General features: G+C 38.7%; 2 protein-coding genes across 3 annotated transcripts; both read left to right on the top strand.

Annotated features, from left to right (window-relative positions):
- The first annotated feature begins 1,790 nt into the window (after positions 1 to 1,790).
- Positions 1,791 to 14,571, top strand: LOC147864484 (uncharacterized). The gene is made up of 7 exons (XM_087320351.1): positions 1,791 to 2,232; positions 11,684 to 12,102; positions 12,202 to 12,463; positions 12,928 to 13,101; positions 13,243 to 13,388; positions 14,022 to 14,132; positions 14,216 to 14,571. The coding sequence occupies exons 1-7, from the start codon at positions 2,158 to 2,160 to the stop codon at positions 14,277 to 14,279; spliced, it is 1,251 nt and encodes a 416-aa protein (XP_087176477.1). The 5' UTR covers positions 1,791 to 2,157; the 3' UTR covers positions 14,280 to 14,571.
- Positions 14,572 to 18,492: 3,921 nt separating this feature from the next.
- On the top strand, positions 18,493 to 24,572 carry LOC147864483 (UDP-Glycosyltransferase superfamily protein). 2 transcript variants are annotated; one of them, XM_087320348.1, is made up of 9 exons: positions 18,493 to 18,673; positions 21,026 to 21,162; positions 21,508 to 21,624; positions 21,717 to 21,907; positions 22,317 to 22,422; positions 22,726 to 22,885; positions 23,307 to 23,452; positions 23,675 to 23,841; positions 23,963 to 24,572. In XM_087320348.1, the coding sequence occupies exons 2-9, from the start codon at positions 21,096 to 21,098 to the stop codon at positions 24,248 to 24,250; spliced, it is 1,242 nt and encodes a 413-aa protein (XP_087176474.1). In that variant the 5' UTR covers positions 18,493 to 18,673; positions 21,026 to 21,095; the 3' UTR covers positions 24,251 to 24,572. The 2 variants fall into 2 exon arrangements, with proteins under 2 accessions (XP_087176474.1, XP_087176475.1); XM_087320349.1 differs by lacking the exon at positions 21,508 to 21,624.

The following is a 24,572-nucleotide window of genomic DNA, read 5'->3' as shown; positions in this document are numbered from 1 at the left end:
GGCATTAAAGGTGGCGGAGGAACATCTTCAAAACGAAGAAACGAAGATCCCACATGTACCCGACAGGCAGTTATGGGATCAACTACATGAGAAGGAGAAGTTAATTGAACGTGCCAATAAGAGAATAGAAGAAGCGGAGACCAAAGTGCAAAACATGAAGGATCGACTCCGACAGGCACAATATCGGTTGGACGAGTTCCAGGTTAAACTTTAGGGCACATTTCAATCAGAGGAGGAAATCGACCACCTCAATAGCCAACTTATGCATCTCAAGATGCATTTTAACAAAAAATAATGTATGATTTATGAACTCCAAGTTGCCCTTACCACACAAGGAGAGATATATCAAACACACACTGAGTTGTGTTTGAAGCCTACTAAGACGAGATGAATGACCGGTACCAACAACTCATCGAGAAGTATGAACAGGTGAGGAATGCACTCATAGTGGCCAAAGCAAAAATACTGTTGGAGAATGATTCCCACACAACTTGGCAAGAAGATATAAAGACGAAAATGAGCGCTTTGAAATATCGCCTCGCCCACATCGGTGAGTTCACAATGCGACACAAGGCATAAATCCGGAAGTTGTTGGAGGAATATGATGACCAACAAATAACACTTGCACTAAAGCTCGACTCTTACGAAAGGGAATGTCGTCGGTAGGACAATGAACAAGAGCACAATGAGGACACAGTAACGGAGCCGATTCGACCGGAACTGATCGAGGAAGAATTTGGTCACATGGTATGAATCAACGAGGCAAACAGAGGAGTCAAATTGGAGGTAGAGTTGACTATGTGCACAAAGAGATCATAGCACGAAGAAAGTCAGCAAGCTCCAAACAATGTTGCAGATCAAGAAGAAGAAGAACCTACCCTACCGAATATCCTAAATGACGATGATGATGCGAAAGAAACTAAGGAGAACAACCCGAATGACGATGAGCTAGAAGCTAGCAATGCTGAGGAGGACAACCAAGATTGAGTGTGGGGTTCAGCCGTGCAAGGCACTGTTCCATGGGTGTGCCATGTGTTGGTTGGTCAGCTACCCGAAGTGTAAAGGTCGATAGAGTAGTCGGAGTCGGATGAGTGTGAAAAGATAGTAGTCGATATTATATTTTTGCCAAGTAGAAAATAGAATAGTTAGTGTAATTGTAGGTTCTTGCCGAACAGGCAAGTGTATTATCTTGGAAGAGTCTCTCAGGTTGCCTATAAAAAGGGGCCGATAGCATTGTATCAACATCGGTATGTTTTGGTTTATTAATATAATTTTGGTAGTTAGAGTACTCGTTGTTTCAAATGTTCTGATTCATTTTCTCTATTACACAAATTATATTCATAATTATCAATCGATCAAGATCTTATGTTATAGCCCTATTAATTAAGTTCCGAGTGAACGTTGTTTATGTAATGTTCTGAGTAAGCAATTATCCGAGTCGGTAAACATCACATCTCCAACCGCAATCTTCTTTGCAGAATGACTTAGGAATTAAGACGTTCGACTCATTGTGTCAATCGATAAAGACAACAATTGGGTACTACAACGACAGTTGATCTACTCGATCATGGGATTGTACATACAGTTGCCACCGAACGCTTGGATTGATCTCTCTATTGTGTGTGTGTGTGTATAATATATGCAATGCTCTCTATTGGTAAGAGGTAGGGGTAGAATTCGAGATTAGCTCAAAAATTATTATTGAGAGGGGCATTTGGGGAATTTCCATATTGTGCTCCTTAACAACCAGACACACACACACATACACAAGAATGAATGTAGGGAAAACGTTTTCTTCTTCTTCTTCTTCTTCTTCTTCCATGTGTTTCCTGCGTCCCCTGCTCCTTGGCGATGGCGTCGCGAGAACCTCCCTCCGCCGCCGCAGGCCCTCCTCCTCTTCTCCCTGACTACTCGGACCCTCCTTCCTTACCACACCCCTCTTTTTCTCTCATATCTGAGTAAAAGAGCTTTGCATTTCCGTATGCTCTTATTCCTCCACTTCGTCTTCGTCTTCGTCCGTTCGTTCCGTTCTTTGGCTTCCATTTTGTCCTGATTTCAGATCAGAAAGCAGAGTTTCTTCCTTCGCCGTTGGGAAACAAGTAAGATCTGATGTTTTTGTCGAAAGGCGTTTGATCTGAAGAGCAGGAAACCCGAAAAATGGGGATCACAAGCAGCCGTGAAGCGTTTAGATATGGATCAGATGGATATGAATCAGAGAGTCCTAGCTCAAAGGTGTGTCCCGTTCCTCTCTCTCTCTCTGTCTTTCTTTTTCAGGGATTTACCAAATATCGTGAGAGAGAGATCCTGATTACTAATACGGGTATTCAAGTTATCTGTGCTGGAACAAAAAACAAAAGGTCTTGGTTTGTTAAAGATACATGAGAATGATCTTAATGACGACGTGGCTTTACAATTGGTAAAGTTTTTTGTGATGGTTTCACGAGCAAGAAATGCACAACTTCTATGTACGGGATGAGTGGTGGTGAGGGGACATTGCATCCAATGTTGGTGTCTGCTTTGGAGCAAGCTATAATGAGGTTCTTCTGTGTGGATCAGACATGGGAATCAATGATGTCCCTTGGATCCCTGTACTCATGGTCTCTGATGACCTCGGTATTTCAATGGTGACTCCTTGCCACATTATCTGTGTTGATGCAGGCCTATAGAGGAAGTTAGTGATGTGTGATTGCTGCTGCATCCAATATGCTGTAAGGCTTGATCCCCTATGTTTCTGGAACTCAAGAAAAACCTGGCCAAACGGACACGATTCTCCATCATCTGCTGAATGGCTGTGAGCTCTGGAAAGAGTAGCATATTTCATTCTATTTGCTTGTAAGCTGGGCACCTGTACACAGTCTCTATATCTCTCTTCCCCCCCCCCCCCCCCCCCCCCCCTTCACGTGACATGCAAATTCTATCAGCTCTAGGTATGCAATGTGATCACCTCTCTTCTATCTGCTGGTGAGGGGAAACTTCAAGTTGTCTTGTTGCTCTATGATCGCTATGGGGCATTAGGTGTCAATGTCCCTTGGTCTTTGAATGAATCCATCGTTTGAGAGGGTCATGGAATGATTTTTGTAGCAGCCTATTTGTGGGAAGAAGCTCACTTTATGTAATCCAAGTTACCTTAAGTTCTTCTGTATTACCTTGTTCCACTCATTGTTTTGGATGGTTAGTTGCGGGTGCTCAATGTAGAGGCTATTAGAATCACTTTATCATGTGTGACACATAACATCTTTGGGATTGTGACTAGTCGAAGCTTTATCTGTGTCCACGTGAGGGCAAGGAGTGTTGGAGCCCATATATTTGCAGTGTACAGGAGGGTGGGCATGATGATGTTGTCAAATAACCACATTTTGTTATTAGGTTCCTGGAAGTGTGCTTGGTGGCATTGTCATCATAGCATGTCCAGAGCTGCATAGCCTTGAATGAGGCAATCTTTGGCACCCTATGGTGCTTGTAAATGATACTCTTAAATAGACACGGGAATCCACGGCTTCAACTGCTGACTTGCTAGGATGAACTGAACTTTTTGATTGGTCTGTGAGGATGTGTGGAAAGTTATGGCCGTTTTAGTAATAATACTTAGAGCACTTTGTTGGAGGGTGGCAGCTCTAGACCTGCACTCTCTTTCATATTTATTATCTCTGTACTACATTCTCTCTTTTCTCAGATTCTTCTCTCTCTAGAATCTGCAACTCTTTAAATGCCTTCTCTCTCTAGAGTCTGCAATGCTTTAAATGCCTTTTCTCTCTTCTACCTTTTCCAAGATATTCCCTTTTATTCCTAGTTTTTTGTACCTGTTTGGTAGTACAAGAGTCACTTAACTAAACTCAATTTTGTATAAATAGGCTATACCAACCTCTTTTGTATAGTTTTCATTTTCTTTGTTGCTACTTAAAAACAAGCTCTATTCCTTGGTTGTGTCTTTGCTCTTTGCAACCATTTTTTCTACTGCTGTCTAACAGCCTTCTCACAGCTTGGCTGTGTCTATTTAGTTTTAAGTCTTCCGCTGCTGCTATTAACAGCTTTTCTCACATGGTATCAGAGCAGTGAGGTCTCCATATCCTTAGCCTGATTTTTTTTGCCAAAGAGCACACAGACCTATCTTCTTTTATCCCTCCCTCCCAACCCTACAGGGGAGGCTCTTCTGTTTTCTTTTCCCCTTACCTGAGCCTCACCTAGCATCTAGGGAGAAGTAGAAAGACCCTGAGTATCTACTTACAACTGCTGTAAATTGTCCAGCTGTAGCTCAAGAGGAGGATATCCATGGCCTCACATGCCACCATTGTTTCATCAACCATTCCCCAACTCCCCAAAGAATCCATCTTGGATGGGAACAATTACTTGGATTGGGAGCTACAAATAAAGACCTTGCTACAATACCATCGTTTATGGAATGTAGTCAATGGTAGTGACAAGAAACCACCAGTAACTTCATCCTCTTCAACCAAATCAGTTGCTGGCTCATCTAACGCTGAGATTGAAGCTTGGCTAGATAAGGATTCTTGTGCTCATGCTTTCCTCATGTTTAATATTAAACCAAGCATCGCTATTCAATTTCAAGATAAAGATGACGAGACAGCCAATGAACTATGAACAGCCATCAAAAGGAGGTATCATCGAGCTAATCATGCTCAAATGATAGCTATTGAAAGCCAACTAGCAAATCTCAAGATTCATGACACTCCCAACATCATGGATCAAATAACGGAATTTGGCACTCTCCAAAAGGAACTAGTTTCTTTGGGAAGCAAGTCCACTGAAGTTGAGTTTGTGCATCGTCTAATGATAAAGTTGCCTGAGTCATTCTCAGCCTTTTGTGACACCATTTCTCTTCTTCCCAACACACCTGACATGAATACATTTCTTGGTATGCTACAAGATAGGGCAACACGGAAGAAAAGTGCTCAAACTTCCAATGAGACGCTTCTACATGCGACAAGTAAAGGCAAGTGGAAGCAAAATGGTAACTCCTACAACAAACCCAATCCAAGACCGCCAAACAACCCAGCTTACAAGGAGCTCACTTGTCATTATTGTGGCTACAAAGGTCACATTCACCTAGATTGTCGGAAAAAGAAAAGGGACAATGCTAAGAATTCTTCTTCTACTAGAAATCAACCTACACCGAAATCCAACTCGGCCCACTCAGCCAAAGAAACAGTTTTCCTTGGCATTGAGGAACATACTTCACATTTGGCTGGACCAACTACTTCAACCATCGATGAGTGGTTAGTAGATAGTGGTGCCACTTCACACATGACCTATGACAAATCCATTTTGCATGATGTGAAGCCTAGCTCTTCCCAAATCTCTATAGGAGATGCCTCAAGCATTGAGGCCTCATGTGTGGGTAATGTGGTTCTTGACAATTCTTCAAGTGAAGAACTTGTCGTTCTTCAAGATGTGCTACATGTGCCTCGCATCTCTACCAACCTACTTTCGGTTTACAAAATCACCAAGCAAGGTTATGGAGTCTACTTTGATAGCTCAGTTTTGGAAGTGATTGACACCAACAGCCTACAAATTGTAGCTAGTGGTACACAAGAAGGGGGTTTATATCGCCTAAAAAGCTCCCATAGCCCCTTGGAAAACTCCAAATCTCATGTTCTTCATCTTCTTCAAGGCTCTCATGCCTTGGTGGCACAAGAAGATCCCACGTTGTGGCATGCTAGGTTTGGTCATCTCAACTATGATTCTCTTCAAAAGCTCTCCTCCTCCCAACTAGTTGAGGGTCTTCCTATTTTCAAATCTCCCAATACCCCATGTGTTGCTTGTCTTCATGGCAAGCAACATCGAGAGCATTTCCCTCATGAAGCCACTCACCGAGCAACATCTATCTTGGAGTTAGTGCACATGGATCTTTGTGGTCCCATGAAAACCACTACTCTTGGTGGTGCACGCTACTTCATGCTTATAATTGATGACTTCTCCCGCAAGGTTTGGGTTTATTTTCTTGTAGAAAAATCCCAAGCCTTCGCAAAATTTCTAGAATGGGTAGCTCTCGTGGATAACGAGACATCGAAGAAAGTTCGAAAGATCAGGTTGGACAATGGTGGAGAGTTTATCTCCAAAGCTTTCCACCATTTTTGCTCTCAACGAGGCATTGCTCGCCAATTTTCTACACCCAATACTCCTCAACAAAATGGAGTCGTGGAAAGGAAGAACCGGACAGTCCAAGAGATGGCTCGTACGATGCTATCTCAATCTGATCTTCCTCTCTCGTTTTGGGGTGAAGCTGTCAACACAACAGTCTACATCATCAACTGCTGCCCAACAAAAGCAGTTGCTAGAATGACGCCTGAAGAAGCATTTACAGGTGTAAAGCCCTCAGTATCTCATTTTAAAGTCTTTGGTTGTGATGCTTATGTGCACATTTCAGATCATAAAAGGACGAAATTTGAGTCCAAAACCAAGAAATGCAAATTTCTTGGTTACAACACACAATCTAAAGCATACAGGTTATGGGATTTAGAGTCAAAGTCCCTAGTCATATCTAGGGATGTTCATTTTGTGGAGTCTCAGCCGGATGACTCTAGGATTTTACCTGAGTTCATGGTTGAAATCCAAGCTCCTCCGGAATCTCCTATTTTAGACGAAGATGTCTCATCTTCAAGCCCCCCATCTCCTCCTACTCAATCTCTAACTTCGCCAACAATTCAAACCTCTCCCTCAACTCCACTTGTTTCCACTCTCTCTACAAACCAGCTTCCACCACTTCCCAAGTGGCTTCAAGCCACCATTCGTGATTCTCATCTCTCCGATGCTGAACTTCATGAGTATACATCTGGTTCTCGAACACGTAAGTCACAACGGCCTCTTCACTCATGCAACTTTGCCTTATTGTGCATTGTTGTGCAATCAAAAGAACCCACAACAGCAAAAGAGGCCCTTGTTCTTCCAAAGTGGAAAGCAGCAATGGAAGTTGAACTTGATTCCATTGAGCGGAATCATACATGGGAGCTGGTCCCACGGCCTCCACATCGACAAGTCATTGGATTGAAATGGATTTTCAAGACCAAATACCATGCTGATGGTACTTTGGATAAGCACAAGGCACGTTTAGTGGCAAAAGGCTACTCACAAGTTGAAGGAGTGGATTATGAGGAAACTTTTGCTCCAACAGCAAGGTACACATCTATCCGATGTGCGCTTGCACTTGCTGCTCACAACAAATGGGCCATTTTTCAAATGGATGTCAAGTCAGCCTTCCTTAACGGTGACTTGAAAGAGGAGGTTTATGTTGAACAGCCTCCAGGTTTCGAGATTTTAGAGCAGAAAAACATGGTCTACAAGTTACACAAAGCCTTGTATGGCTTAAAGCAAGCTCCCAAAGCTTGGCATGACAAAGTTGATAGCTTCTTTCTTTCTCTTGGGTTTCAAAACTGTAATGCTGACAGCAATCTCTATGTTTTTTCCCAAGATAATTTGCTTTGCTTGATCATATTATATGTTGACGACCTTCTAATTACAGGGTCCCTTGCATCTAAAATCGAGGAGGTCCGTGCTGACCTCAAAACAACCTTTGAAATGACTGATCTAGGACTTCTCCATTATTTCATAGGTATGGAGGTCTATCAATCACATGGTGGTATCTTTCTCAGCCAACATAGGTATCTCAAGCAGCTCCTTGAGACCTATAGCATGACAAATTGCAAGCCACTCTCCTGTCCAATGGATCCAAACTCAAAGCTATCTCGTGAAGACGATTCTCCCATATTTGAGGATATCACGAAATATAGGAGATTAATCGGGTCCCTTCTTCACTTAACTTATACCAGGCCTGATTTGTCCTATAGCGTGAGTATTCTCAGCCAATTCTCAACTGCTCCAAGACAAAGTCATTGGCAAGCAGCTATTCGAGTTCTTCGGTATTTGGCCAACACACTCGACTATGGTCTATCTTTTAGAGGCGGCATTGAGCTTGTTGGCTACTCAGATGCTGATTGGGCAGGTGATATTGATTCTAGAAGGTCCACATCTAGCTATTGTTTTATGTTAGGTTCAGGCTTGATTTCTTGGAAATCGAAGAAGCAAAACTCAGTTTCTACTTCATCGACGGAAGCTGAATATCGCGCCTACTTGGATACTTGCTGTGACTTGCTATGGTTGATGCAATTGTTTTCTCACATTGGTGTTTTGCAAGCCTCTCCTATTGCAGTTTTCACCGACAGCCAAAGTGCACGTGCCTTGGCACATAGTTCAGCATTTCATGGTAGAACAAAACACATCGAAGTGCACTACCATTTTGTTCGTGACTTAGTGAAATCACAAGTCATCAACTTGGCATATTGCCCTACTCAAGAAAATGTGGCTGATTTATTTACTAAGCCACTTCCAAGGCAAGCCATTGATCAGCTCCTTGATCGACTCAATGTTGGACTGCCGTTCTGGAGCTGAGAGGAGGTGTTGGAGGGTGGCAGCTCCAGCCCTGCACTCTCTTTCATATTTATTATCTTTGTATTACATTCTCTCTTTTCTCAGATTCTTCTCTCTCTAAAATCTGCAACTCTTTAAATGCCTTCTCTCTCTAGAATCTGCAATGCTTTAAATGCCTTTTCTCTCTTCTACCTTTTCCAAGATATTCCCAGTTTTTTGTACCTGTTTGGTAGTACAAGAGTCACTTAACTACCAAACAGCCATTTCACCCACATTCCCCAATTTTGTATAAATAGGCTATACCAGCCTCTTTTGTAAAAGTTTTCATTTTCTTTTTTGCTACTTAAAAACAAGCTCTATTCCTTGGCTGTGTCTCTACTCTTTGCAACCATTTTTTCTACTGCTGTCTAAAAGCCTTCTCACAGCTTGGCTGTGCCTATTTTCTTTTAAGTCTTCCGCTGCTGCTATTAACAGCTTTTCTCACATCTCTCTCTCTCTCTCTCTATATATATATATATACATATATTTCCCGCTTCCAAGGCATGCCATTAATCAGCTCCTCGGTCGACTCAATGTTTGATGGCCGTTCTGGAGCTGAGAGGAGGCGTTGGAGGGTGGCAGCTCCAAACCTGCACTCTCTTTCATATTTATTATCTCTGTACTACATTCTCTCTTTTCTCAGATTCTTCTCTCTCTAGAATCTGCAACTCTTTAAATGCCTTCTCTCTCTAGAATCTGCAATGCTTTAAATGCCTTTTCTCTCTTCTACCTTTTCCAAGATATTCCCTTTTATTCCTAGTTTTTTGTACCTGTTTGGTAGTACAAGAGTCACTTAACTACCAAACAGCTATTTCACCCACATTCCCCAATTTTGTATAAATAGGCTATACCAACCTCTTTTGTATAGTTTTCATTTTCTTTGTTGCTACTTAAAAACAAGCTCTATTCCTTGGCTGTGTCTTTGCTCTTTGCAACCATTTTTTCTACTGCTGTCTAACAGCCTTCTCACAGCTTGGCTGTGTCTATTTAGTTTTAAGTCTTCCGCTGCTGCTATTAACAGCTTTTCTCACACACTTGTGGGAAACATCAATGTGAGGTGAAAACCTACGAAGAATAAGGAGAAATGTCGAATGTTTCAAGTAGACAGTAAAATAGAGAGGGGCACTCAAAGTAAAGAGTGTAACTTTGGGGTTGGATGTTCCTCGGTTGTAGGCAATCAAAAAGAGATGGGTCGGGGATTGCTTAATGAAGATAACTTCCTGCACTTCATTTTGACCAAACACCTTGCAACTGCGAGTCATCCAGATGATCCGAAGCTACCAAAACCTTTTCAATTTGACAAAATAGGCATTTGCTGTTAGGACTTGAAGAATCTGTCCAAAAAGCCAAAAGTATCTCCCAAACATTGGCCCAGGAAGTCTGAGTAAAAGTAGATTCATTTGCCAATTTAAAAATCAAGCCATTTGGCATGGGAGATTAACCTGGGAAGCTTGATGGACATATCAAAGGCTGCTGATTGAGTTCCAATCTTCTAAAATATTGGAAGGGAGTAAATATTGCAATACATAAAATGCAGAGGAGACTCGCAAACAGGGGCACTAAGAAGGCTTACACTGGAGTGCTATATTTTCTTGAACATTATCCAACAAGAATCTAGGAAAACCTTTTTCACCGCAAAGAAGGTGCTGAAGTCAATTCAAGATGTGATAAATGATCAAGGTCAATGATTAAACTTCAAGCACATGACATGTCATTATAGGCTTGGGCTACATCAGGAATCCATATGGAATAAAGAGACAATGTTGATACTCCTGTTAATACCTATGCCTGCATTAGGTAAAGATTACAAGGCGCATTATCAGCTGTTTTACAAAGCCAATACTGTTATTCTAATGGATAAGATTAAAATACATTTAGCGTATCTGTTGGGTACAACCATCATGTTTTCAAGAACATGCAAAGCCTTTGGCACTTACACAATCACAAACTTGAGCTTTAGTCTTCCACTTTAGCAAAGGGTATTCCAATGAGGATGCTTATTGGGAGTGCTTCTGATACATCTTGTATGTGTCTTCTTCCAAGAAGAGGATTGCTACTTTGTAGTAAAACTTCTCCATGAGAAATACCTTTTAGGCAGTGCTTTGAGTGTGGCACCTGAATAATCCATCTAACTTAACAAGTCTTCATAATTTTCGTGAATCACATTATATCCTGAGCATATGAGAAGTAAGTGAGTTTGTTTCTTCACTAAGTCTTCATTACATACCTTACATTTATGCGTGCTTGTTGTTTTCTGATGCCATGGCGCTAACTCAATGCCTAACTTGTGCGAGTGAGTTCAAAGAAGTGTGAGGAATCTGTGTGAGTTAAGATTCATGTGCGTGGTAAGGTGTGGTTGGATAGGTGCTGGGGTGAATTTGCAAAAGAGGAAGATAGCTTTGTTGCTTTGTGCTTGATGTGGTGGAGATTCAGAAATAAATATTTAACTTCTTAGTGGTTTTTGCAGTCACCACAGTATTTATACAGAGTGTAAGATTGTGTCTTTAGCATTAGTCTTTCCCAGGCCTTGTTATCTCCAAAACTATATAGGCGTTAGGATGAGGTTGTAGATCCATGTCCAAGAATATGTCATCAAAGTGAAGAAGAATGTGAATGGGTGTACCTAATACTAATATGTCAATTCCTTTGCCATCTCCATGTTTGATATAGAGCCCAAAGAAGGTGGGGGAGAGTGGGCACGATGGGTGTGCATGGTCCATGATATAACTAGGATTTGATCATATTACAATGATATAGGAAAACCAATAGGCAAAGAAAGGAGGCATGAAGGGATAGAGGGAGAAGGTACAATGAAATAACTAGGCTGTGATCAAAGTACAAGGATGTTGGAGCCATGGGTATGAGTATTGCAGATACATAATAAATAAATAAACACTTATCATCTAGGAGAGGTAGAATATGAGTGGATCAACTCATGAACACATTCATGGATGATGCAATATGGCATCCATGTCCTCCATAGTGAACATGGGAAATTGGGCTTGATTTTGGGCAATGATACATTGTATCCTCTATGCAGGCAATGTCTTCTATTGAATTTTTGAGTACTTCATTTTTGACGAGTCTACACAACCAAACTTCTCTCTTTTTAAAGTTTATTGTGCCACCTTTCCATTCTAATTCAATTACTTTTTTTTAATCTAAAATTAATTTCATGTATGTTTTTCTTTTCTCTCATTATTCTATTAAGATTTTGGCATTAGATTAAGATTGTTTTGACTCTCTTTAAATTTATTGACAGCCATCAAGCAGATCTGAGAACATCGTCTTAGATCTTGGGGTTGAGCAGCAGGTCTCCGCAGTGCATACCACAGTTAGTTCTAACAATGGCACAAGACAATCACCTGGATATTCCATGCAACTGGTAAAAGACGAAGTTCAAGGGTCTCTAGAGATTGTAGAAACAACAGGAGATTCAACTATGAGAACTCTTTCTAGAAAAAGACATGTTAATATGGCTCCATTGAGAAGATTGTGTCTTCAGCATAATGGAAGGTCAAGTGAACAAAGACAAAGTCAGCAAACCATAGAAGGAGAAGAAATTCAGGGACAAAGTTTCATGGGCACTAGGGATGCACAGGAAGGAGTAGAAATACCATTGCAATCAACAGATGATGTGGGTAGTTATGTTTCACAACAAGATGCTGAAGAGTCTCATAGGTATACTTTTGACTATCGTCTTGATAATGTACACTCCATTGGGATGATAGGCATTAGTCCTTTGAGCTATTCTGATGTGCCAGGTATTGCTATATATAGGGGAGGTGGTATAGGTTCGGAGGCAAGGAGAAATAGTGCTAGACAGTTCTGGGACACATTAATGCATTCTGTATCAGTACGAGAAAATGGTAATAGGGATTTTCGGGAAGATGTTGAGCCCATACTACTTCTTTATCATAGCAGAACAAGGCTACCAAACAGGATGGTCGAAGCTAGAAATCTTCTCCATGAAGAGAATGATCATCGTCGGAGGAATAGAAATTCAAATATAGAAGATAGGAGGCGAAGGTTCAGGTCTCAGGTTGGGTGCCGTTTCCGATGATAACAATTACCACACCATTCAATCTCAATAATAAATTGCACATGTTAGCATTGGTGAAATTGTTATTTTTCAATTTCACATTTTGCTTTATATGCTTGAAGATTGAATAACATAAGTTACTATGTTATACAATCTTCAAGCATTAAAAGAGAACATAGTTCATGAGAATGAGTAGATGAATGTTTTTTTTGGATGCTATATTTTAACATATCTACAATCTACCTTGCTTGAATATTGTATATATACGAAGATTGTACTATAACATATGTTATAATGCCATTTCTAAACATTAGCAACAGCCATTCCATCTTGATTCAATTGTATGTTTTAGCATAAACCTAGTCAAATGAATAAATAAAAATTTAGCTGCTTATATCTGTGCTCCACTCTGGAAAAGAAGGGAGAATATTATTATTACTGCTAATGTATGTTAAATCAATCAGGTCTGGGCTGTACAACGACTAAGCACTCATCTTGAGCAGCTACCTGGACGTACAAGGCCATATGCAGTAGGGATTCGACATAACAGCTCTAGGGATTCTTCTCGTTTACATGGAGAGATGGCCACAAGAACAAGTATTTCACGGATGTTAATGCTTGCAGAAGCTCTTTTTCAGGTACATGTTATTCCTTTGTGAATTTTTTCATGTACGAATTAAATATATATATGGTTGTAGATCGTGAGTCATCATGATTTTGTGCATTTTTGAACATTTTTTTATATAACTTCCTTGGTTATCCATCTGTTGGTTTTGAAGGTCTTGGAAGACATACACCGTCAATCAGTTTCGGATTCTCAAACAACTAGACTATCATTGGGATATCTTCCAGCACCTGATGCCGTGGTAGAATCAATTCCTTTGAAAATCTTTTACAAAGTTGAGAACGAAAGCTCTACGCCACAGTAAGTCTTAAATTCAAAATCAATAGTGCAAACATCATGTTCAGAGTTTTTTTCATGGCCATCTGTCTTGTACTTGGATGCAAAAACTATAAGTAGGGCTTGCCTTTTCAAGCTTCCATTGTAACAAAGCAGATAGAGTTTTGAAAGTAACAACGTTGTTGAACCTCCACGAAGTCCCCCATGTGGCCCTTGTATGATCCACTTTCTTATGAAACCGTGCATTGGCCATGTTTGGGTTTCCTGCAGTTCTAATATGGAAGTTCTAAGCTGGTTGTCATAATAATAATGATTAATTTATGCTGGGTATTTGTAATAATCGTCCCCATGTCTTAACTATTGAATCATATACATAATATTAGATTATAATTCAGCTCGAATGGAAGTTGAGATGATGAAAGAGAAAATACTATAGTTTATCCACTTCAGCCAGCCTGCGAGGCTTCTTTATTAATTTCTTCTATTATCTTTAAGGAATTTGCATTTTACATGGGGATGGAAGTTCAGCATTTTTCAAACACCATGATTTTCATTGCTGCAGACGATAATTATAACATGGAAATCCTTCAGTTTTGTCATAATATTTGTATCTTTTATGAGATCTCACTAAAGAGTTAACATATTTTGTTTTTGTAGGTGCCATGTATGCCTGATGGAATACGAAGATGGAGAACAGTTGAGAGCTCTTCCATGTGGCCATGAATATCACATGATATGTATTGACAAATGGCTGAAGGAGATTCATAGGTACATGTGAATAAATATGTGTGTATGCATGCATGCATGCAACAACTGACATATTATCTAATGCTGCATGTTTGCATACGCAGGATCTGTCCTCTCTGCCGTCGGGATGTTTGTGAGCTAAAACCTGCTGATGAGGGTTCTGCATAATTTTCTTTTCCTCTTTATGTATGTCGCATTTTACCTGGTTTAGGAGGAACTCTTCTGGAAATGTAAATATCTGGGGTAGTCTAGGTCATTAGTAGTGCTTTGTTGAATCAGTTCAAGCATATAGTTTTTGAAGTAGTAGTCACATGATCATTTCTGTGGATAACATCTCTCAATGTATACATATATACTGAACGTATTTATGTCTTTGCATCATGTTCAACAAACTACTACAAAATATTCTGTATTGACTTATCAATTGTGTTAAAATTGTAGACAGCACATTATGAGAGTCTTGGAACTTGGTGCTTTTAGATACTTTATGCTATCAATGACTTTCAGGGGTATTTAAAATCAATGCTAACATGCTATGCAATCTGTAGGATAAATCTCTTAACTTGGTTAATTTATTTGATGGGTTGCAAACTGGAAGTAAAAGGACGTTTGGTTTATGTATAATGTGGGATAGATGGAAGAGTTTTTATGCAGTCAATAGGGTTTATTAATAGCTGGTCACATAAATCTTATTTATGAAATATTTTAGCTCTTAATCTTCACCTTTTGTATTAGATGTTGGGATCAGCATGTTGACATTGATTCTTAAGAGTGTTGTATGTCATGCACGTAATAGCATGTCTCGCATGTAGATTAATAGGATAGATGATTGTGCTATAGAATCGTGGAGGCAAAGATATGTAATGCCAAGTCTTCAATTTCTTGTAGTGACAAGTGTTGGGTATAAACATACCTAGTTCCTCTCTATCTTCTTGCTCCTATTGTTGTTTCTAGTAGGCATAAGAAATATATATATCAAAGATAAGTAAAAGTTGTCACTACATTCATGCGTTTTAATTGAAGATGCATTATGAGGTGGCACTTGTAAGTGCTTTATTGAAGTAAACCATGATTCATAATTCAAACTAGTAAAAAACAGGTTTGATGCTAGTCAAGCAAGAGCCTTTCGGTGATGGCAATTATTGGATTATGGAAAGAGACTTTATAGGCCAACTTTTTGGGAGCAAAGTATGTATATTTTTTATATACACAACTTCGACTTGATTGTTAACCAAAAGTTACATCGTTACCATCATGCCTAAACATATAAGAACACAGAAATATTAATGTATTAAGCTTATGAGTTTGGAAGTGATTAGCTAAAATGGGTTGGATCTCTAAAAACATGCAATAACTTATTAACTTGGTGAAGGGCGTGTTGCACTTCTTTGATTATCATTGGTAAAGGCAATGTTTTCACACGGTGCTTTGGCATGCAATAACGTGGCGTAATATTTTTGTTGGATGTAGTAATTGGGGAGTTCTTTTCTTATGAAAGTACCTTGTATAACCTTGTAGGTGAGGACCATCAATATCTCTTGATTCCAATTGTCACATAAAGAATTTATAAATGGCCATAGATATTCAATTTGTGGTTTTCTTGGTGGTGGTAGTGTTGTTTGGTGATTTTTGGCATGGATGCAATTATTCTTGGTGATTTTTGGCTTGCAATTCTTTTGAAAGAGAATAATATGTGAGCAAAGTGAGTGACAAAGGCTTGTTGACAACCATTTTCAATTTGGATCCCAAACTTCCAAAGAACCATGCTTTAATGCGTTGAATGTAAGGGTTACAGCCAAAAGCAATATAGAATGGAATAAAAGAAATAAAAAAGAATATATTAGAGACATAAGAGAAGAATGTAGCCAATAACAAGATAGAGCGAAATGAAAACAATTAGAAAATAATAGAATAGAGAATGTAGCTAATAACAAGATAGATCAAAAGAAAAGAAATAAGAAAGAGTAGAATAGAGAAATAAGAGAAGTATGTAATTATGTTAGCTAGAAGAACAGGTTAGAAGAATATGTTAAAGACTTATGTTGGCTCATACAAAGAGCTTCACAACAAGGTATAATACGTCAAATTGGTGGTCTATGTAGAGGAGAACAATAGAAACAACGCAATTGTTTTGGCTGCCATGGCACGAACAACACTGCAACAACAAGGCAACCTAGGTGCAAGGATAGACTTACACTTGAGGCATTCCAAGGATGGAGATAAGTTTTTGAAGCTTGTGCTCATATCCCAATCAAAATACAGGAAATTATGATATGAGGGAGCTAGAAATGCAATTTATTGATGATTGTGGCATGGCTAATGCCAAAAAGGCCAAATTGTATTAGTAATGGTATTGATGTGAATAAAAAACAAACATTGATGCATGGAGACGCCATGCATACCAAGTCAATAAATGAGGATGTTGCTACAACCTCAAGATTGAAGATCAACATGTGAATTGTTTGCCACAACTTTAGGTTTGAAGATAAACATGCATAAATTAGTTCTCATCTCATGTACAAAGAGAAATTTGGAGGATCTTGGTTGGATAGAGGTAGTAGTACAATATTGTATGATTCGGCATCATTTAGGCTATCCTATTGGTTGGGATGTGTCTAAAGTGAAAATCATAGACCGGATATTTTCTTGACTTGTATACAAATTTATGTATCGAAAAATCACAAGCATGGTCATTTCATGTTAGACCAAAAGTGGTCCAATCAATCATGATTTATATTCTATCTTGTTATTTACCATTGTTGCCATGGTCTGAAAAAACTGTTGAGAAGTTAGCAACCTCAATGCAAATTCACATTGTGGAAGAGGAAATATCATAGCTTAGCCTACAATCATATTTGTACTACAAAAAGACCTGTGGGACAACAATTTTAAATCTATAGGAGCAGATGGTTTGCTTAAGGCTATGTTTAAAGGACAACTACCTTCATAGAATTTGCCGCTTACTTTATTAAGAAAAGAAGGTATCAAGCATGGAGAGGTGAAGACTATAGTTTCTTGGTGGCATGTGGTAATTATTGATAGAGAAATTAAATGTCCAAGGTCATTGATACATGAACATTTATTGGCCTATTGGCCAAGTTTTGGGGTTTTTTTAGAGTGGCATCCATTACCTGAAAGGAAAAATACAAATTCTTTGATATTGGAGGGCTTGGGAACATCTTGTCTCTTTGTGATGGGGGCTAAGCACTCCCTTCTAACCTAGTTTAACTATATGACACACTTGGGCTTGGTTGACATGCATAATTTCATGTTGGGACACCTCCCCTCCCCCCCACTCCCCCAACACACACACACACACACACACACACACACACACACACACACACACACACACACAAAAGAAAAAAAAACATGGTTTTTCGGACAACTAGAACAACGTTTTGTATTCATAGAAATTATTATGCCATATGGTCTCAGCCTTGAGGTATCGAAGATAGATTGAAGATTTGCATGTCACAAAAGCCTTGACAAAGTCAAAACAAATGATGTATATCATAAACTAATAGGTAAGTATACATGGATGGTAGAACGAGTTAATAAAGACCGGTGGATAACGCGATCCCATAGGGGGTGGCAAAGTGTGATGCAAAAGGGGTGGCATATATTGTCTTTCTTTCAAAGCTGATGTGCTTATTGGAGGTTTCATGGTGGGTGGAATACCTCTAGGATATGCTTTGCAAAGTCCAATAAATTTCTATACTTTCAAAGGAACATAATCAACATCGATTTATCAGTTATCTAGTGTGGGTTGCTATAAGTGGAATATCAAAATCCCCTGCTACAACGGGTGTTTGGTCATGTGCAATATACTTATGTACTTAGAGATTTTCAAGGAGGTTGATGAAGGAGTGAGGGGTTAGGGATTAGTCGAACGACAAGGCATCGTCAACCCGACGTTTTCTACACTGGGCTTGATCGCACTACAATCGCTCAATGTACATGGAGATGATGAGGGATTTCATGGGAACACACTGTATCGATTGATCGATCGTTATGGATCTATATAATATGAGGTTCATAATGATTGATCGATGATTGTAGAGACGATGAGGGAAGTGATGGGGACACCCTTGATTGATTGACTAATCGATCGATTCTGTGGTGGTGAGCCGATAGGGTATCCTCATATTCCATCTATTGATTGTAATCCGACATTCGTGATTAAACCATTACTATTAACCATAACAAGGAAAAAGGATAGGAGATTCTTCTGCAATACATATTTGGAATTGTTGGTCTTTACATACACACAGTTGAATTTAATTTAACTTCGTGGTATTTATCCAAAAGAAAAAGAGAAAGAAAAACAAAAAAATGAAAGAAAATGAAAATGAAAAAAAAGAAAATGAAAAAGAGAAAGAGAAAGAAAAAGAAAAACAGAGAGTCAAAAACAGAGGAAATCTCTTGCATCAGAGAAGTGATGGATTGGATGGGTAGCTAGAGCTATGTGCCCCCAAAGCGGCTTCTTTTCGAAGAGACTCGCATCGTAAGATTTTGGGTCTCTGCTGTTTCTGTTCTCTGCTTCAGCACGCCGTTCTCAGGTTGGTCTCTTTCTCTCTCTATTTGATCCGTTTGCTTCAATCGATTCATCTAATGACGGGATATATTCCATCATCGGATATTTGAACGGATTGATATATGACTGTTTATGATATGTGTATATATATGAGATAGAGATAAAGAGAGAGCGAGAGAGCGAGAGAGACAGATAGAGTAAAGGAAATGGTTTATTCACAGTACTAAATTGTGGTCTCTCGGCTTGAGGCTATTGAATACGAACTCAATGTAGGTTTTCGGTCACATAACATGCAGTCACTAAAGAAGCATTTTCGTTGTTAATAGATATTAAGAATGGTTGGATCTGGTTGCAATGGATCATGCATACATGTATACTGTATGCTGTATGCTGTATGCTGTATGCATGCATAAGGTACACATATACATACATTCTTTTAGCTATACGATAGAGGTGTTTTGTTGTCGTAGATATTCAGAAGAACTAGATCAGGTTGGAATGGATCATATTTACGTGTATAGCGTATGTATGTGTAAGATATCCATGTACATCCACGTACAGTTCCATTGTCTGCCAATGAATTCGGCTCTCAGGACCATGTCAGATGATTTGCAAACATCCATCAAAGCTACAATAGGCTCTCTCTTATGGTCTTCTCTCCTCAATAAAAGCCTGATGTGTGAAGATATGATCTGCAAATTGGCAGCTCATGCATCCTGAACAACATTGCAGATGTGATTCATCTGTGATGTCCACTGGCATTCAGCCAGTGGATCCACTGCAGAGAATCTCCTCTTGAAACCATTCTGTCCTTTTGAATGACCCCATTTGCTCTCCATCCTGCTGCCCAAATCATGCTCAAGAATGGATATATATGTATGTATGTATAAAAGCTGGCCAATGATTGATGAACGGTGAGATTTAGCATGTATAACTTGTGCCATGACAACACTATAATTATCTTGTGCTCTCCCCTGTACTCAGTCTTGACAATGATTCACCAATGATGATGCTTAGCAAGTATAGTTTGCCCCCCAATAATACCATCAGATATTGTGCTCTTTCCCACACAGTCTGTAAATTCCCTTCCTTACCATCAGTTATATGAAGAAATCAGAGTTGTAGGGATAATGGTTCGTCTCATGTTTCAGGTAAGAAGGATTGCACAGGCACAGTGCATAAAGAGATTGCACATACTCATGCCTGGTATCAGGGGAAACTGATGGACAAAGATGTTGAGTTTTCTTAGTGTGGTCGCCATCCCTTGCTGGAGTCCTTACTCATGAACAACTGATGCATATCTCCCCATTTCTGACAGATGAGTAGTCAGAAAATGTTGTACAATTGTTTGGGAGCAGTGATCCCAATGGACCTCTATCTGTACTTGGAACCTCGTCTTTTTGCAATTTCATCATGACAACTCGTTTTCAGCATGTTTCTAAACCATAGTTAGAATTTGGGTTTTGTGAGTGGAAACATTTTTGTTTCTGACGTACCCAAGGTTTTGTCTAGATTGTAGTTAACCCTTCCAAAAGCATTTGTAAATTAAGTGTTAAGCATGTAAAAAGTGTAGGTTTTACACTGTCATGTGGTGCATCACTCTCTTTATCACCACCTTGCCTCCTTGGTGGAAGGATACGTTTCCATTGTCTTTGGCTTCGTCAATCTCTACCATGCACTCTTGCATGCATGCTGCCGAACCAATGCGAGGTTATCCCCGATGAAGATAGCTATGTTCTCAAGGGCACCAGATTTCTCTAAAATGCGATTCATATCTTCTAAGGTGGGAACCAAAAGACATGCTGGTCATATATTTTGAGGAAGGTGACTCATTTAGGTAGTGTTCGTTTGTAGTCATTGTTTGTTTTTTATGTATTTGGGGTGTGGATTGTGGTTTATTTTCTCCCTAAGATATCTATGCCAGAAGTTAAATCCGTTGAGTTTAGTTAGTATATTTTGAAACTACACTTGCACCTTGTTTGTTATACAATAAAAAGATTCTAATGCAAAGACCTAAACATGAAAAAATAAGAGAGCAGTATTTTTTGCTTAGCTTTTTGACGTTCTTACCTGTACTGCATTCTTATACATGTAAACATATTGCATATATGGGGTGTGGATTGTGGTTTATTTTCTCCTTAAGATACGCATAGCAGAAGTTAAATCAGTTGAGTTTAATTGGTAAATTTTGAAACTACACTTGCACATTATTTGTTATACAGTAAAAAGATTCTAATACAAAGACCTAAACATGAAAAATAAAAGAGCAATATTTTTTGCTTAGCTTTTTGACGTCTTACCTTTACTACATTCTTTCTTCTTATCGCTGGTTCATTCGTTCTTTCTCAAAAGACAGTTCTGCCTGATGTTTTTACAGACGGTCCTTCATCACTGCAGATAGCAAAGAGTCTGCTGACATCTTGAATGTACATAACAGACTGAGTTCTATGCCAATTATGTCAGCTAAGCATCATAAGCTACGGATTGCAATATGCCATCCTGATCTTGGAATTGGTAAGTCTTTATAATCAACTGAAAAGAAAAAAAAAATCAAGATAAGAATGATGCTGAAGTTTAATTGTGTCTCTTTTGTGATCATTGTATTTAATCTATGTTTATCCGTATGAAATTGTGAATCTTCGCATACCATAAATTTCAGCATTGAAACTAAAGTATTTTCTTCTCAATTCATGCACATGATGACCTACATAACAGGTCTTGACAGTATGTACATCACAATATCCCATACGAGAACTTTGAATTCTTGATATTTCCATGTTTTTATGAACGAGAGAGTAGTTTTGGTCAAATTCTTTCTAAGAGGAGCAAGGTCAATTTACTTGGACTTCATTGCATCAGGTGGTGCAGAAAGGCTCATAGTTGATGCAGCTGTAGAGTTCGCATCAAGAGGACATGATGTGCACATTTTTACGGCGCATCATGATAAGAATAGGTGTTTTGATGAAACAAAAGATGGTAATTCATCTAACATTCTATATGGTTGTCATTTATGTTATGGGTTTCTTTTCTAAATGTTTTTTGTCGTAATTGCTGTGATGTTTTTGCAGGAAAGCTACGTGTTACAGTATATGGCGATTTTCTGCCTCGTCATGTTTTCTACAGGCTTCATGCTTTGTGTGCTTATGTACGCTGCATATATGTAGCCTTTTGCATGATTTGGTTCTGGGCAGCATTTGATATCATTTTAGTCGATCAAGTGTCAGCTGTAATACCTGTTTTCAAGACTACTTCTTCAAAGGTTTGTTAGTGGTACTGACAAAATGATGCTCTCATCTTAGTAGATACCAGCATCGAAATGATTTTGTTTGATCATCCTCTGTTGTAGCACTTAAAACCTACTAAAAAAAAGCTTTCTTTGGATAAGAAATCATGGGATGCTTAGATGTCTGTATTCATTTCACTGTATTATTCATTCGTCTTTCTTCTTCTTTATCTTCTGTTAGTAGCCTCAGATGTGTTATTTGGTGGAGAGTGGGTCTTTCCTACATTTGATTGACAACAAGCCTTTGAGAACATTATGTCACATTAAATGAAGTAACATGATTACCATTGTACATCATCAATAAAATTTTGAACAAAAGAAAATGGGTATAATATAATAAGGAACAATGTGAAAACTGAAAGTTGCATTTATTCATTGCGTACAGGTTATCTTTTACTGCCACTTTCCTGATCTACTTCTTGCAAAACACACTAGTTTACTGAGAAGATTGTATAGAAAGCCCATTGATTGGATCGAAGAAAAGACAACAGGTTTGCATGTCAATTTATCTTCGGAAGGATAGAATACTTTAAAAATTATTCCAGAGCCTTTATTGAAGGTGAAAGCAGAATCTTCTGTGATTTTCTCTTCATACCAACCAGATTTTTAAATTGATGTTTATTATAATCTTTTTGATTTTTCAATAGTCGTGATTGATATCTATGATTCAAATCATGTTTTCAAGATTTAGCATAGATTGACTCCATAGAATTTGTATTTCGTTCTTACATAGCTGAATGCAAACTGCATTGCAAAGAATGACTAGAATTTGTGTGCGTGTATTTGATTTACAGGTATGGCTGATATTGTGCTTGTTAACAGCAAGTTCACAGCATCTACATTTGCATCAACTTTTACAACGCTGCATGCAAAAGGAATCAGGCCAGAGGTCATTTACCCAGCAGTCAATATTAGTCAGTTTCCAGTACATTTGCGATCGTCAACTTCAGAAGAGTAAATACTCGCTAGATTTTCCAGTTGTGTCAATGATGTAGCTAGATTTTCCAGTTTCCAGTTGCAGCCAATATAATAGCTAGAGGCTGTGATGAATAGCGATGGGAAACTTGGAAAGGAATGTGAATAAACCACGGTGATTATACATACATACAATTCTGCACATTCTATATACAACCTACGGATATGTTTACAGTAATAAAACGTTTGTTCTTATAAAAAATGGAACATCATTCATGTTATAGACGACAATTTATAACCTCCAGAAGATGGTTAATTTATGGACTTCAGATGATGATGGCATTGCCTTGTATGCCTATCAAAAGCAAGAGAATATATTGTGTTTACCTTGAGCATTTGCTTCTATTTTTCCCTTGTTGTCCACAGCATCATAACTATTTAATTGTTTTCCCTCGTGTAGGTTCATTTTCTTGTCCATCAATCGATTTGAAAGAAAGAAAAATATTGGATTAGCAATCTCAGCATTTGCTTTATTGGTTGGACAAGAGCGAGAGAATAGAAATCAAGGTGACACAAGCAGAAAGAAGTTGAAGCTTGTGATTGCAGGTGTGCATCCTTTTTCTTGTTTAGGAACATAGTTTAACTAACTTACGTAAAGTCCATTAGAATTGTCGTGTAGTCTTTATCAGAAAAGCACAAAAACTCATCAATACAACAGTTGGAAATCAAAGTCTGTACTGAGCCGTGCATAAGAAACCACTGTGGGAGGATTCATACATTCCTTCAAATAGAGGTGATCTCTGGACATTTTGTTTTGTTTTATGACAGGAGGATATGATGAACGGCTGAAGGAAAACCGTGAATATCTTCTAGAGCTCAAACACGTTTGTGAGGAGAAAGGAATCGTGGACAATGTTGTGTTCTCACCATCATGCTCAACTGAAGAAAGGAATGAATTTCTTTCTTCATGTTTATGCCTTATCTATACTCCAACGGTAATTGTGCCGAAATGCTTGAGAATATCAAATTTTAGCAGTGCAATTTATATCTGTGTCCATGTTTTTTTATGTTTTCTTAAGCCATCAAAAAGTTCCCTGATAGATAAAACCATTACAGGATGAACATTTTGGAATTGTGCCATTGGAAGCCATGGCATCTCAAAAACCGGTCATTGCTTGCAATAGTGGAGGACCAAAGGAGAGCATTGCTCATAATGTAACTGGCTTTTTGTGTGAACCTAGTCCCCAGAACTTTTGTACTGCAATGAATATATTGCTTCATGAACCTGAGAAGGCGATATCAATGGGGAAGTCAGCTAGAGAACATGTTGAAAAGCATTTCTCCAGGCATGTATTTGGGGAAAATTTAAACAGGCTAGCTATCAGCATGTCATCTGTACAATGACTTGATTGCTAAAAGAAAAGTTATTTCAAATGGATGGGGCTTTCACAATGAGATTGAATCAAATCAACAATATGAACTTATTTTGGGGCATGTTTAGCATGATCCCTTCAATTAATTTATACAGCACAAAATCAAATGTGTATATCCTCTTTGATCCTTCTAAAGTAAGGCTTTGTTGAGGATTAAATGGGCTCTAACCTTTTTTGTTGGATCCATGTGCCAAACGCTCTTCAAAGTAAAACAAGTTTGGCTCTTTGGCATAAAACAAAAATTGAACAATTAGTTTTGCTGTTACACTTGATTCATTCTACATTTTTCATGA

Source organism: Azolla caroliniana, unplaced genomic scaffold, assembly GCF_043228905.1.
Source record: "Azolla caroliniana isolate FFs.n. ecotype wild unplaced genomic scaffold, voAzoCaro1.0.p SCAF_5, whole genome shotgun sequence".
Lineage (NCBI taxonomy): Eukaryota > Viridiplantae > Streptophyta > Polypodiopsida > Salviniales > Salviniaceae > Azolla > Azolla caroliniana.
This window is presented reverse-complemented; position numbering and strand designations above follow the sequence as displayed.